The sequence below is a fragment of the Heterodontus francisci genome, chromosome 27, assembly GCF_036365525.1.
Source record: "Heterodontus francisci isolate sHetFra1 chromosome 27, sHetFra1.hap1, whole genome shotgun sequence".
Classification (NCBI taxonomy): Eukaryota; Metazoa; Chordata; class Chondrichthyes; order Heterodontiformes; family Heterodontidae; genus Heterodontus; species Heterodontus francisci.
The window spans coordinates 15182060-15194150 of record NC_090397.1 but is presented as its reverse complement, the minus strand read 5'-3'; the positions used below and the strand labels follow the sequence as shown (position 1 = coordinate 15194150).

Sequence of the window (12091 nt, the reverse complement as noted above, 5' to 3'; positions counted from 1 at the left end):
CCGGGTTTAAAATCTCTTACACACTGCACCGGGTTTAAAATCCCTTACACACTACACCGGGTTTAAAATCCCTTACACACTGCATCGTGTTTAAAATCCCTTACACACTGCACCGGGTTTAAAATTCCTTACACACTGCACCGTGTTTAAAATCCCTTACACACTGCACCGTGTTTAAAATCTCTTACACACTGCACCGTGTTTAAAATCCCTTACACACTGCACCGGGTTTAAAATCCCTTACACACTGCACCATGTTTAAAATCCCTTACACACTGCACCGGGTTTAAAATCCCTTACACACTGAACCGTGTTTAAAATCCCTTACACACTGCACCGGGTTTAAAATCCCTGACACACTGCACCGGGTTTAAAATCCCTGACACACTGCACCGTGTTTAAAATCCCTTACACACTGCACCGGGTTTAAAATCCCTTACACACTGCACCGGGTTTAAAATCCCTTACACACTGCACCGTGTTTAAAATCCCTTACACACTGCACCAGGTTTAAAATCCCTTGCACACTGCACCGGGTTTAAAATCCCTTACACACTACACCAGGTTTAGAATGCCTTAATACACTACATAGGTTTAAAATCCCTTACACACTGCACCGGGTTTAAAATCCCTTACACACTGCACCGGGTTTAAAATCCCTTATCCTTTACTTGTTTAAGACCGATTTTACACAATGGAAAGGACTGTGCCTGATGACAATATTAAAACATACATGGGAACATTTTGTGCCATAAACCGGAATAGCTTTCATATTTGTAAATATGCTAAGTTTTCTAACCTACTTTATTTCTCTTTCTAAAAATATTTTGTCTGAGTTTAGGACTGAAGTCAAAGTATTGATTGTTCACCTGGGGAAACATGGAGAAGATTTCATTGTTGACAGTGAGTGAGTAGAGGAACTCTCCATCAAACCAAAGGCTCTTTCCCATGGGAGAGTTCAACTTCGTTACAGCAAACTGTCGCTGTGCATCACAACATTGCTCAAGTAGTCTCCTGCAATAACACAAGAACCGTGTTAAATAGAAAAAAGGAATCGTACATGGAGATGTGACAGTAAACTTCATAATCTCTGCTCGCAGTATGGGGCTTTTCCTGGCCAACTAATTTAAAATGGAACCCAAGAATCATTTGTCAAAATATAAGTCGTAAAAAGGCATCAAAGGAAGGGCCACAAAGGAGATATTCTTGTGGAAGCTGAGGTACTAAATGAGTAATTTACATCCGTCTTCACTAGAGATGATGATGCTGCCAAAGTAGCAATAAGGGAAGAGGTAATAGTGATAATGGAAAGGATCAAAATAATAAAAGAGGAGGCACTTAATTAACTTGATTGAGTTCTTTGTTGAAGTAATGGAGGGTTGATGAGGGTTGTGCAGTTGATGTTATGTATATGAATTTTCAAAAGACACCACATAGTAGACTTATTAGCAAAACTGAAACCCATGGGATTAAAGGGACAGTGGCAGGTGATGGTTCTCTCATGCATCTGCTGCCCTTGTCTTCTAGGTGGTAGAGGTCGCGGGTTTGGAAGGTTAATATTAATAGAGGAATTGAGTACAAAAACAAGGAAGTTATGCTGAACCTTTATAAAACGCTGGTCAGGCCTCAGCTGAAGTACGTATTCAATTGCAGACACCACAGTTTAGGAAGGATGTCAAGGTCTTAAAGAGAATATTGAAGAGATTTACTGGAATGGTACCAGGTATGAGGGACTTCAGTTATGCGGAGAGACTAGAGAAGATGGGATTTTTCTCCTTAGACCAGAGAAGGTTAAGCGGACATTTGATAGAGGTTTTCAAAGTTATGAATGGTTTCGATGGAGTAAATAGGGTGAAACTGTTTCCAGTAGCAAAAGGGTTGGCAACCAGAGGTTGATTTAACAGATGATTTAAGATGATTGGCAAAAGAACCAGAGCCAACATGAGGAAAATTGTTTTTACACAGCGAGTTGTTGTGATCTGGAATGCACTGCATGAAAGGGTGGTAGAAGCAGATTCAATAATAACTTTGTAAAGGGAATTGGATAAATACTTGATCGGAAAATAGTTCCAGGACTATGGGGTAGAGCAGGGGAGTGGGACTAGTTGGATAGCTCTGCCTAAGAGCTAGCACAGGTATAATGGTCTGAATGGCCTCCTTTTGCACTGCGTCCTTCTAATGATACTGTGATAGTGTGAATACCCAGAACTGAGGCACACTTGAGAAATTTGGAGTTATTTGTTAAGAACAACTCAGATTATGAGGCCGATATGTTGGAAGTATTTCAAATTGTGAAAGGATGGGACAGGATGACAGAAGCAGACTGTTATCTATCTGGTTGTTGAGGGTTGTAGAATGAGAGACCATAGAGAGAAGATTAAATTTAAGAGATCTAGAACAGATAGAAAAAGGAACACCTCTGCACACAGTTGTGAGTTGTATGAAATCCATTTCCAGGGTTAGTGTGTTGAGGCAGAAATTATGTCAGCGGATAAAACACTTACAGGGATTCAGCAAGAGAAGGCAATGAAAAGGAGCCATCCCCAATACCAAGTTTCACAGCAGCCCGTGAAGCCTCAAGGTATTTAGGTACAGATCCCTAGAGGAATCACAAACAACAACAACTTGTATTTATATAGCACCTTTAACATAGCAAAATGTCCCAAGCTGTTTCACAGGAGCAGTATCAATCAAAATTTGACGTGGAGCCACATAAGAAGTTATTAGGAGTGGTGACCAAATGGCCAAAGAGATACATCCTAAGAAACGTCTTAACGGAGGAGAGAGAGGTAGAGAGGCAGAGGCGGAATTCCAGAGTTTAGGGTCTTGTCAGCTGAAGGCATGGCCACCTATGGTGAGGCAATTAAAATCGGGATGTTCAAGAGGCCAGTACTAGAGGAGTTAAGGAAAGGTAACCCCATACCACTTGAGTGGGGCAAGCAAGTCCATTGTGATTCTCAGGAACACAGGGGCCACTGGATCCCTTTTACTGGGAAAAGGCCTGACCTTTCCCCCAGAGAGTGCAGTGAGCACTAAAATGGTGGTGAATGGTATTGGAGGACAGCGTATGCCTGTACCTTTACACTGGGTGCACTTGGAGTGCGACCTAGTTTCAGGACCGGTGACCGTAGGGATTGTCCCTAGTTTGCCTGCGGACAGGGTTGTCCTGCTCCCAGGTAATGATCTGGCGGGGATGAAGGTGGTAGCTTCCCCAATAGTGAAAGAGAGACTGCAGGAGGTCAGAGAGACAGGGCAGTCTCCTGCAGTTTCCCTGAATGTGTAATGAGTGAGGCCATAACTAAATGTGCAAACTGAAAAAACAAACTTCCCAAAAACCACGTTTATTGGGATGCCAAATGGCACTTTAAAGCATTACTGCTACCCAGAAAAGACAGGCTGTAACAATTGTTGGGATTCTGAATGAATGAGAGAGATGCATGTGTGTTTTCCTGTTCTTATCTTCTCTCTAGTCCCTTTTAACGAAATGATCGCATCGTTGGCACCAGCTAGACCTCATTGTCACAAGGCGAACCGCCTGAAACCGCCGTGTTCAAATCACACGCAGCTTCCACAGTGCGGACTGCGACACCGACCACTCCCTGGTGTGCAGCAAGGTTAGACTCAAACCAAAGAAGTTGCATCATTCCAAGCAGAAGGGCCACCCGCGCATCAACACGAGCAGAATTTCTCATCCACAGCTGTTAAAAACATTTCTAAACTCACTTGTGTCAGCCCTTCAAAACACTCCCACAGGGGATGCTGAGACCAAGTGGGCCCACATCAAAGACGCCATCTATGAGTCAGCTTTGACCACCTACGGCAAAAGTGCGAAGAGAAATGCAGACTGCTTTCAATCTCATAATGAAGAGCTGGAACCTGTCATAGCCGCTAAGCGCATTGCACTGCAAAACTACAAGAAAGCCCCCAGCGAGTTAACATCCGTAGCACTTAAAGCAGCCAGAAGCACTGCACAAAGAACAGCCAGGCGCTGTGCAAACGACTACTGGCAACACCTATGCAGTCATATTCAGCTGGCCTCAGACACCGGAAACATCAGAGGAATGTATGATGGCATTAAGAGAGCTTTTGGGCCAACCATCAAGAAGATTGCCCCCCTCAAATCTAAATCGGGGGACATAATCACTGACCAATGCAAGCAAATGGACCGCTGGGTTGAGCACTACCTAGAACTGTACTCCAGGGAGAATGCTGTCACTGAGACTGCCCTCAATGCAGCCCAGCCTCTACCAGTCATGGATGAGCTGGACATACAGCCAACCAAATCGGAACTCAGTGATGCCATTGATTCTCTAGCCAGCGGAAAAGCCCCTGGGAAGGACAGCATTACCCCTGAAATAATCAAGAGTGCCAAGCCTGCTATACTCTCAGCACTACATGAACTGCTATGCCTGTGCTGGGACGAGGGAGCAGTACCCCAGGACATGCGCGATGCCAATATCATCACCCTCTATAAAAACAAAGGTGACCGCGGTGACTGCAACAACTACCGTGGAATCTCCCTGCTCAGCATAGTGGGGAAAGTCTTTGCTCGAGTCGCTCTAAACAGGCTCCAGAAGCTGGCCGAGCGCGTCTACCCTGAGGCACAGTGTGGCTTTCGTGCAGAGAGATCGACCGTTGACATGCTGTTCTCCCTTCGTCAGATACAGGAGAAATGCCGCAAACAACAGATGCCCCTCTACATTGCTTTCATTGATCTCACCAAAGCCTTTGACCTCGTCAGCAGACGTGGTCTCTTCAGACTACTAGAAAAGATTGGATGTCCACCAAAGCTACTAAGTATCATCACCTCATTCCATGACAATATGAAAGGCACAATTCAACATGGTGGCTCCTCATCAGACCCCTTTCCTATACTGAGTGGTGTGAAACAGGGCTGTGTTCTCGCGCCCACACTTTTTGGGATTTTCTTCTCCCTACTGCTTTCACATGCGTTCAAGTCCTCGGAAGAAGGAATTTTCCTCCACACAAGATCAGGGGGCAGGTTGTTCAACCTTGCCCGTCTAAGAGCGAAGTCCAAAGTACGGAAAGTCCTCATCAGGGAACTCCTCTTTGCTGACGATGCTGCTTTAACATCTCACACTGAAGAGTGCCTGCAGAGTCTCATCGACAGGTTTGCGGCTGCCTGCAATGAATTTGGCCTAACCATCAGCCTCAAGAAAACGAACATCATGGGGCAGGACGTCAGAAATGCTCCATCCATCAATATTGGCGACCATGCTCTGGAAGTGGTTCAAGAGTTCACCTACCTAGGCTCAACTATCACCAGTAACCTGTCTCTAGATGCAGAAATCAACAAGTGCATGGGAAAGGCTTCCACTGCTCTGTCCAGACTGGCCAAGAGAGTGTGGGAAAATGGCGCACTGACACGGAACACAAAAGTCCGAGTGTATCAAGCCTGTGTCCTCAGTACCTTGCTCTATGGCAGCGAGGCCTGGACAACATATGTCAGCCAAGAGCGACGTCTCAATTCATTCCATCTTCGCTGCCTCCGGAGAATACTTGGCATCAGGTGGCAGGACCGTATCTCCAACACAGAAGTCCTCGAGGCGGCCAACATCCCCAGCTTATACACACTACTGAGTCAGTGGCGCTTGAGATGGCTCGGCCATGTGAGCCGCATGGAAGATGGCAGGATCCCCAAAGACACATTGTACAGCGAGATCGCCACTGGTATCAGACCCATCGGCCGTCCATGTCTCCGCTTTAAAGACGTCTGCAAACGCGACATGAAATCCTGTGACATTGATCACAAGTCGTGGGAGTCAGTTGCCAGCGTTCGCCAGAGCTGGTGGGCAGCCATAAAGGCGGGGCTAAAGGGTGGCGAGTCGAAGAGACTTAGCAGTTGGCAGGAAAAAAGAGAGCGGCGCAAGGGGAGAGCCAACTGTGTAACAGCCCCGACAATCAAATTTTTCTGCAGCACCTGTGGAAGAGCCTGTCACTCTAGAATTGGCCTTTATAGCCACTCCAGGCGCTGCTTCACAAACCACCTCCAGGCGCTTACCCATTGTCTCTCGAGATAAGGAGGCCAAAGAAGAAGAGTCCCTTTTAATGAAATGTTCTTTTTAAAAATCGCATTTCATTCCACTGGGTGCAAAGGACTCATGCAGACCCCCAACTGCCAAGAATGAGGCATATTAATTAATTCAGACACAAAACCCTGAAAACCCCCAGGAATCCTATTAAATTTTCCTGCACTTGCAGCCATAAGCTTGCTGCAGTTAAAGGCACAGCTTGTTCGGCTATGCTTTCCATCAGGTTCTCTACTCCACTGAGCGGGTGTGCCCTGATTAACCCTACAGGTTTTCCCTTTAGCTTCCAGCAGTCAGCTCTTTAATACCCTCCGTTATTACATGGAAGCACACAGGTATAAGGTTCTCACTCCTGTTTACAGCACCTTCCTTTTTGGCTGGAGGAGGCCCGCCTGTGTTTCCTGCTTTTCTTTCTCTCCCAGGACTGCTTGGGCTTCTATCACCTTTCCACCCTTTGTCCTTTTTGGATTTGTGGGCATGATTAGGAAAGGTTTTCCCCAGGGAAACTGAATTAAAAAAGAGAGCAAACTCATCGGCCAGGGTTGCTGCCTACTGGGTTCTATGAGCCGTGTGCTCCTCTACATGTGTCTGTATGGAGAGTGGGAGAGAGTTTTTAAATTCCTCTAGCAAAATTACTTCTTTGAAATTTTCATAGCTGAGCTGGACTTTAAGAGCCCTCAGCCACTGGTCAAAAGCCAGCTGCTTATTTCTCTCAAACTCCAGGCAATGACCATCTCCAACAAGAGAGAATCTAACCATCTCCCCTTGACATTCAACAGTATTATCATCGCTGAATCCCCCACTATCAACATCCTAGGGGTTACCATTGACCAGAAACTGAACTGGAGTAGCCATATAAATGCTGTGGCTACAAGAGCAGGTCAAAGGCTAGGAATCCTGAGGCGAGTAACTCACCTCCTGACTCCCCAAAGCCTGTCTACCATCTACAAGGCACAAGTCAGGAGTGTGATGAAATACTCTCCACTTGCCTGGATGGGTGTAGCTCCAACAACGCTCAAGAAGTTGGACACCATCCAGGACAAAGCAGCCCGCTTGATTGGCACCCCATCTACAAACATTCACTCCCTCCACCACCGACGCACAGTGGCAGCAGTGTGTACCATCTACAAGATGCACTGCAGCAACGCACCAAGGCTCCTTAAACAGCACCTTCCAAACCCGCGACCTCGAACAACTAGAAGGACAAGGGTAGCAAATACATGGGAACACCACCTTACTTGGAACTATATCGCCGTTCCTTCACTGTCACTGGGTCAAAATCCTGGAACTCCCTTCCTAACAGCACTGTGGGTATACCTACCCCAAATGGACTGCAGCAGTTCAAGAAGGCAGCTCACCACCACCTTCTCAAGGGCAATTTGGGATGGGCGATAAGTGCTGGCCTAGCCAGCGTCGCCCACATCCCAAGAATGAATAAAAATAAATATTGCAATGCTTGGTGCTACATACTTGTGCTTTCAGCTGGTAAAACACAGTGGAAGAATTTAAGCTTACCACTGATTCGCTGTTTGAGCAAGTTTCACAAATAAAATGTTATGGTCTCCATTTTCTTTCTAATGTGTTTCAGGACCGTTCATAAATTCAGGAGTTAAGAGATGATGGCTAAATCTGCAGAGTATTTTCTGAAGGAATAGCTGTGGTCTGCAAATTGTGTTTCCAGTCCGTTAATAGGAGTCACTCTGAAAATAAAATCCCTTGACATGAACATTCCTTGTTGAGTATGGATACCAGATCAAAGTATTCCAATGTATAAAAATGCCAACTCAACTAAGATTTATTCCAAAAAGTCTGCTGTTCAAGGATCACTGCTAATGTGCAAATACTATGCCAAGAGACTCTTGTGGATGCCTTGATATACCAACTTACTGCACCACTTTTAACCTCTCCTCTGATACAAATGACAACATTAGTATGAAAGATTAAGATAATGTGAATGAAAATACAGGATAGATTATTTTGATTGCAATATTTACTGGGGTGATGGTGGAGGGGGCACATATCTCTATTTGGAAGGAAACTTGCAAAATACCTGCCCAGCAACAATGAAGATTTTTTTTTAAACTGGCTTTTGGAACAGAAATAGCATGTATGTTACCCATTGCATGTACACAGTTTGGTTTGTTGACATTTCACCCCAGCATAAACATTCCCATGCACTATGGGCTTTCAGCTCTTTACCATTTACCTTGTGAGGTTGTGACTTTTACACTGCAGGCCAAGAAATGTCTATAAAGAATCTCCTTCCATAAAAAATATCACTTCAACAGCAGTTGGTATCGTTAGAAGGTTCTGCTTAAACATTAAGTACTTTTTACTAAACCCTCCTCTGAACCTGTAAAAGGTGTAGCACGTCCCAGAGCTTGCCACTTTTTGTAGGTAATCTCAGTTTTCCTGATCACTTTGGGATTCTGAGATAAAACTAAGGAAATGCAGCTGGTGTAACCCATTTACAATGCATTACAAAAAGATCACTGATGCTCTGTTTGGTTTCTCTGTGTGATAAGGAAGGAGATTAGTCAGGAATCAACTGTACTAGCTTGAGATCTTAATTTACTGGAAATTGACTGGCACAATAATGTCTCTACTGGTATGACAAGGAACAGATTTCCACAGTGAAAGGAAGATTGTTTTATGACTCTGTGAAAGAGAAGCACCTTGGAATTGATTATGAGTAACAGGGACAATCAACACAATGGGAGGTCTGTCTTTAAGTATGAGTAATCATAATGTGATCACATTTGAGATTACAAAGATTGCTGAATTTATGAAAAAAACAAAATTACCAAATATTAAGAGAATTTTGTGTACTTGAGAGGTATTAGCATTGTGGTCTGGGAGGTTAGAATATGGCTAGTAGAGGGAGGAACTGTGGAGTTCCTTCAAGGATGTTGATTCTGAATGCAATGGACTAATGCCAGTCATAGGTGTCTGCCATGGTTAATGGGTGGCACTCTCACCGGAGTTCTAAAGTAGGATTTAAGCCTAACTCCAGAGAGCTGAGCACACAATCTAGGCTGAAGCTCCAGAGCAGTCACTGAGGGAGTGTTGCACTGTTGGAGGTGCGCCCATCAAATGAGACATTAAATGGAGGCCCTGTCTGCCCTCTCAGGTAAATGTAAAGATTTTGTGACACTATTTTGAAGAAAAGCAAGGGTGTTCTGCTGGCCAACATTTATCCCTCAACCAACATTTATCACATTTCTGTATGTGGGAGCTTGCTGTGCCCAAATTGGCTGCCGCATTTCATTACAGTACAACAGTGGCTACACTTCAAAATTACTTAATTGGCTGTAAAGTGCTTTGGGATGTCTCAAGATCACAAAAGACATATAAATGCAGGTCTTTTTTTTAACTCCTTTCTTTGGGCCTCCTTATCTCGAGAGACAATGGATAAGCGCCTGGAGGTGGTCAGTGGTTTGTGAGGCAGCGCCTGGAGTGGCAAACTACATTTCAATTTAAAGTGTTCTTGCAGAAAAAAATTTGCATTGTTTATTAAACCATGCACTACTGTATAAATGACCATCTCAACACAGGGTGATCACTGCTGACCTTTTAGCCTTCGTCCACCTTCCTTGCTGCGTTGCTGCCCATCAATGAGCTGTATGTGGGAGGGTGGAGGAAGGGTCGAGTGTGCCCATCAATGCTGCTTTATGTAGAGGGGAGGACGTTAACCAGTCAGTGCTTCTCTAATGTAGAGGGTGTGTACCTCGCCTGTTGTGTCTGCTGGTTTTAACAAGGTTCAATTTTCAGTAGTTGCCTCTTGTTTGTCTGATTTCCCCTGATGAGAGGTTGCAGCTTTTTCAGTTCTCATCTGATGTTACATTGATGTTGGTTGCTGACTGCTTATTATTGAACTGAATAAAAGTTCAATTGCTTCTTTCTTGCCCTCACAACTTTGCGTTCTTACCACCAAGGGGATCAAGTAGTCCACAGAATAATGTTCCAGAGTGCCTGATCTACCTCCATATCACTGGCGGAACTTCACGACAGATGGGGTTAAAGGCTGGGCCCACTCCTATTTATCCAGTCGTAGCCAGAGAATTACCTGCAATGGTTTCTCCTCCAGCTCTCACACTTCTGGTGTTCTCCAAGGATCTATCCTTGGTCCCCTCCTATTTCTCATCTACATGCTGCCCCTTGGTGGCATCATCTGAAAACACAAAGTCAGTTTCCACATGTACACTGACAATACCCAGCTTTACCTCACCACTACCTCTCTCAACCCCTCCATTGCCTTTGATTTGTCTTGCTGATTGTCTGATTGAATGAGCAGTAATTTCCTCCAGTTAGATATTGGGAAGACCAAAGTCATTGACTTCAGTCACCACCACAAACGCTGTTCCTTAGCCACCAAACTCCAGTCCTCTCCCTGGCCATTGTCTGAGGTGAACCAGGCTATTCACAACCTTGGTGTCCTGTATAAGCCTGAGCTGTGCTTCCAACTCCATGTCATCTCCATCACTAAGACTGCCTACTTCCACCTCCGCAATATCGCCTGTCTCCATCCCTGCCTCAGCTCATCTGCTGCTGGAACCCTCATCCAAGCCTGTGTTATGCCTACACTCAACTATTCCAATGCACTACAGGCAGGTGTCCCCCCTTGCACTCTCAGTAAACTCGAACTCATCTAAAATTCTGCTACCCATAACTTATCTCATACCAAGTTCTGTTCAGCCATTACTCCTGTGCTAACTGACCTACACTGACTCCCAGTCAGGTGATGCCTGGATTTTAACATTCTTATCCTTGTTTTCAAATCCTTCCATGGCCTTGCTCCACTCTACCTCTGCAACCTTCTACAGCCCTACAGCGCGTCGAGATCTCTGTGTTCCTCCAGTTCTGGCCTCTTGGGTGTTCCTGATTTTAATCACTCCACCACTGACAGCCAAGCCTTCAGCTGTCTATGCTCTAAGCTCTGGAACTGCCCCCCCTTAACCTCTCATTTCTCCCTCTCTCTCTAGTGAGTGAAAGGATTATACAGGTTACAGATGGAGAACAAGACACTCCTTAAAGATTATCTCTTTGACCAAGCTTTTAGTCACTTGCCCTAATATCACCTTTGTTAGTTTGGCGTCAAATTATGTTTAGTAACACTCCTGCGAAATAACTTGGGACATTTTACTGCATTAAAGGCGCTATATAAATGCAAGCTGCTGTTGTTGGGGGTTAGAATTATCATTGTCCAAACACCTGAACCATCAGCTGCTCTCTGGCTACTGCCATTATGCCGTCCTCACAGAGGCCTAGGGGTCCAGGGACTTATGGGTTGGTATCCTGCAGTTCCACAGGCATCTCATCCAGATAGGCCACTGCAATCCTTTCCCGCTCGTAACACTTAGTATGAGGTGGGGATCCTGAAAGTAATTGCCTTCCGACGCTAAAAGGACTCTGGATGGCAAAACTGGCATGACAGTCAAAACTGAGAGGATTAGAGAAAAAAACTTTGAGAATGATTTCCAGACTGTAGGAGTGAGACGCCGCAGCTTTGATGTCTCTTTGTTGGTTGCCAAAGCTGAGAGTTAGCGCAGGACCACAAATCCCTTCAATACCAGGACACCCACAGCATTGCGTTTCAGTCTCAGTGGCTGTAACGCCAATAATGGAGTAAATCGATCAACCTGGCAATCATCATTGACTGCAACGGAGGGCTGAGTGGCAAGAACTGGCACAGCAGCACAAAGATCCCAGTAAATTATGGCACATCACAACACATGGCTGAACTCACTTACTCTTTTATATTTCTAGAACTTTTACACATTGTATAATGGCAGTGTTAATGTTTCATTACTATGACAAGTTTTCAGCAAATTCAGTTCTGTTATTTCAATGAGTGACTGGTCCAGCTTTGGAACAGACTGCCTTGGGAGACAGTGGAAGCAGCTTGCAGTGATTCATTCAAATGCAAATTAGATTTCTTGGAGATTATCACATTTTAGGATACAATATTTCAGTTAGTTGAGACAATGACATGTGGTTCATGTAATGTGCTTGGGATGAACAGGTGACTTTGGTCCTATGGT

At 44.9% G+C, this 12091-nt stretch overlaps 1 protein-coding gene across 1 annotated transcript in view; it reads right to left on the bottom strand.

Annotated features, from left to right (window-relative positions):
- The window catches only part of st8sia1 (ST8 alpha-N-acetyl-neuraminide alpha-2,8-sialyltransferase 1), an 80887-nt gene that overhangs the window by 67211 nt on the left and 1585 nt on the right, over nucleotides 1-12091 (bottom strand). Inside the window, exon 2 of the mRNA XM_068058910.1 lies at nucleotides 870-1014. Coding sequence (XP_067915011.1) covers nucleotides 870-1014 — 145 coding nt within the window. The remainder of the gene's footprint in view (nucleotides 1-869; nucleotides 1015-12091) is intronic.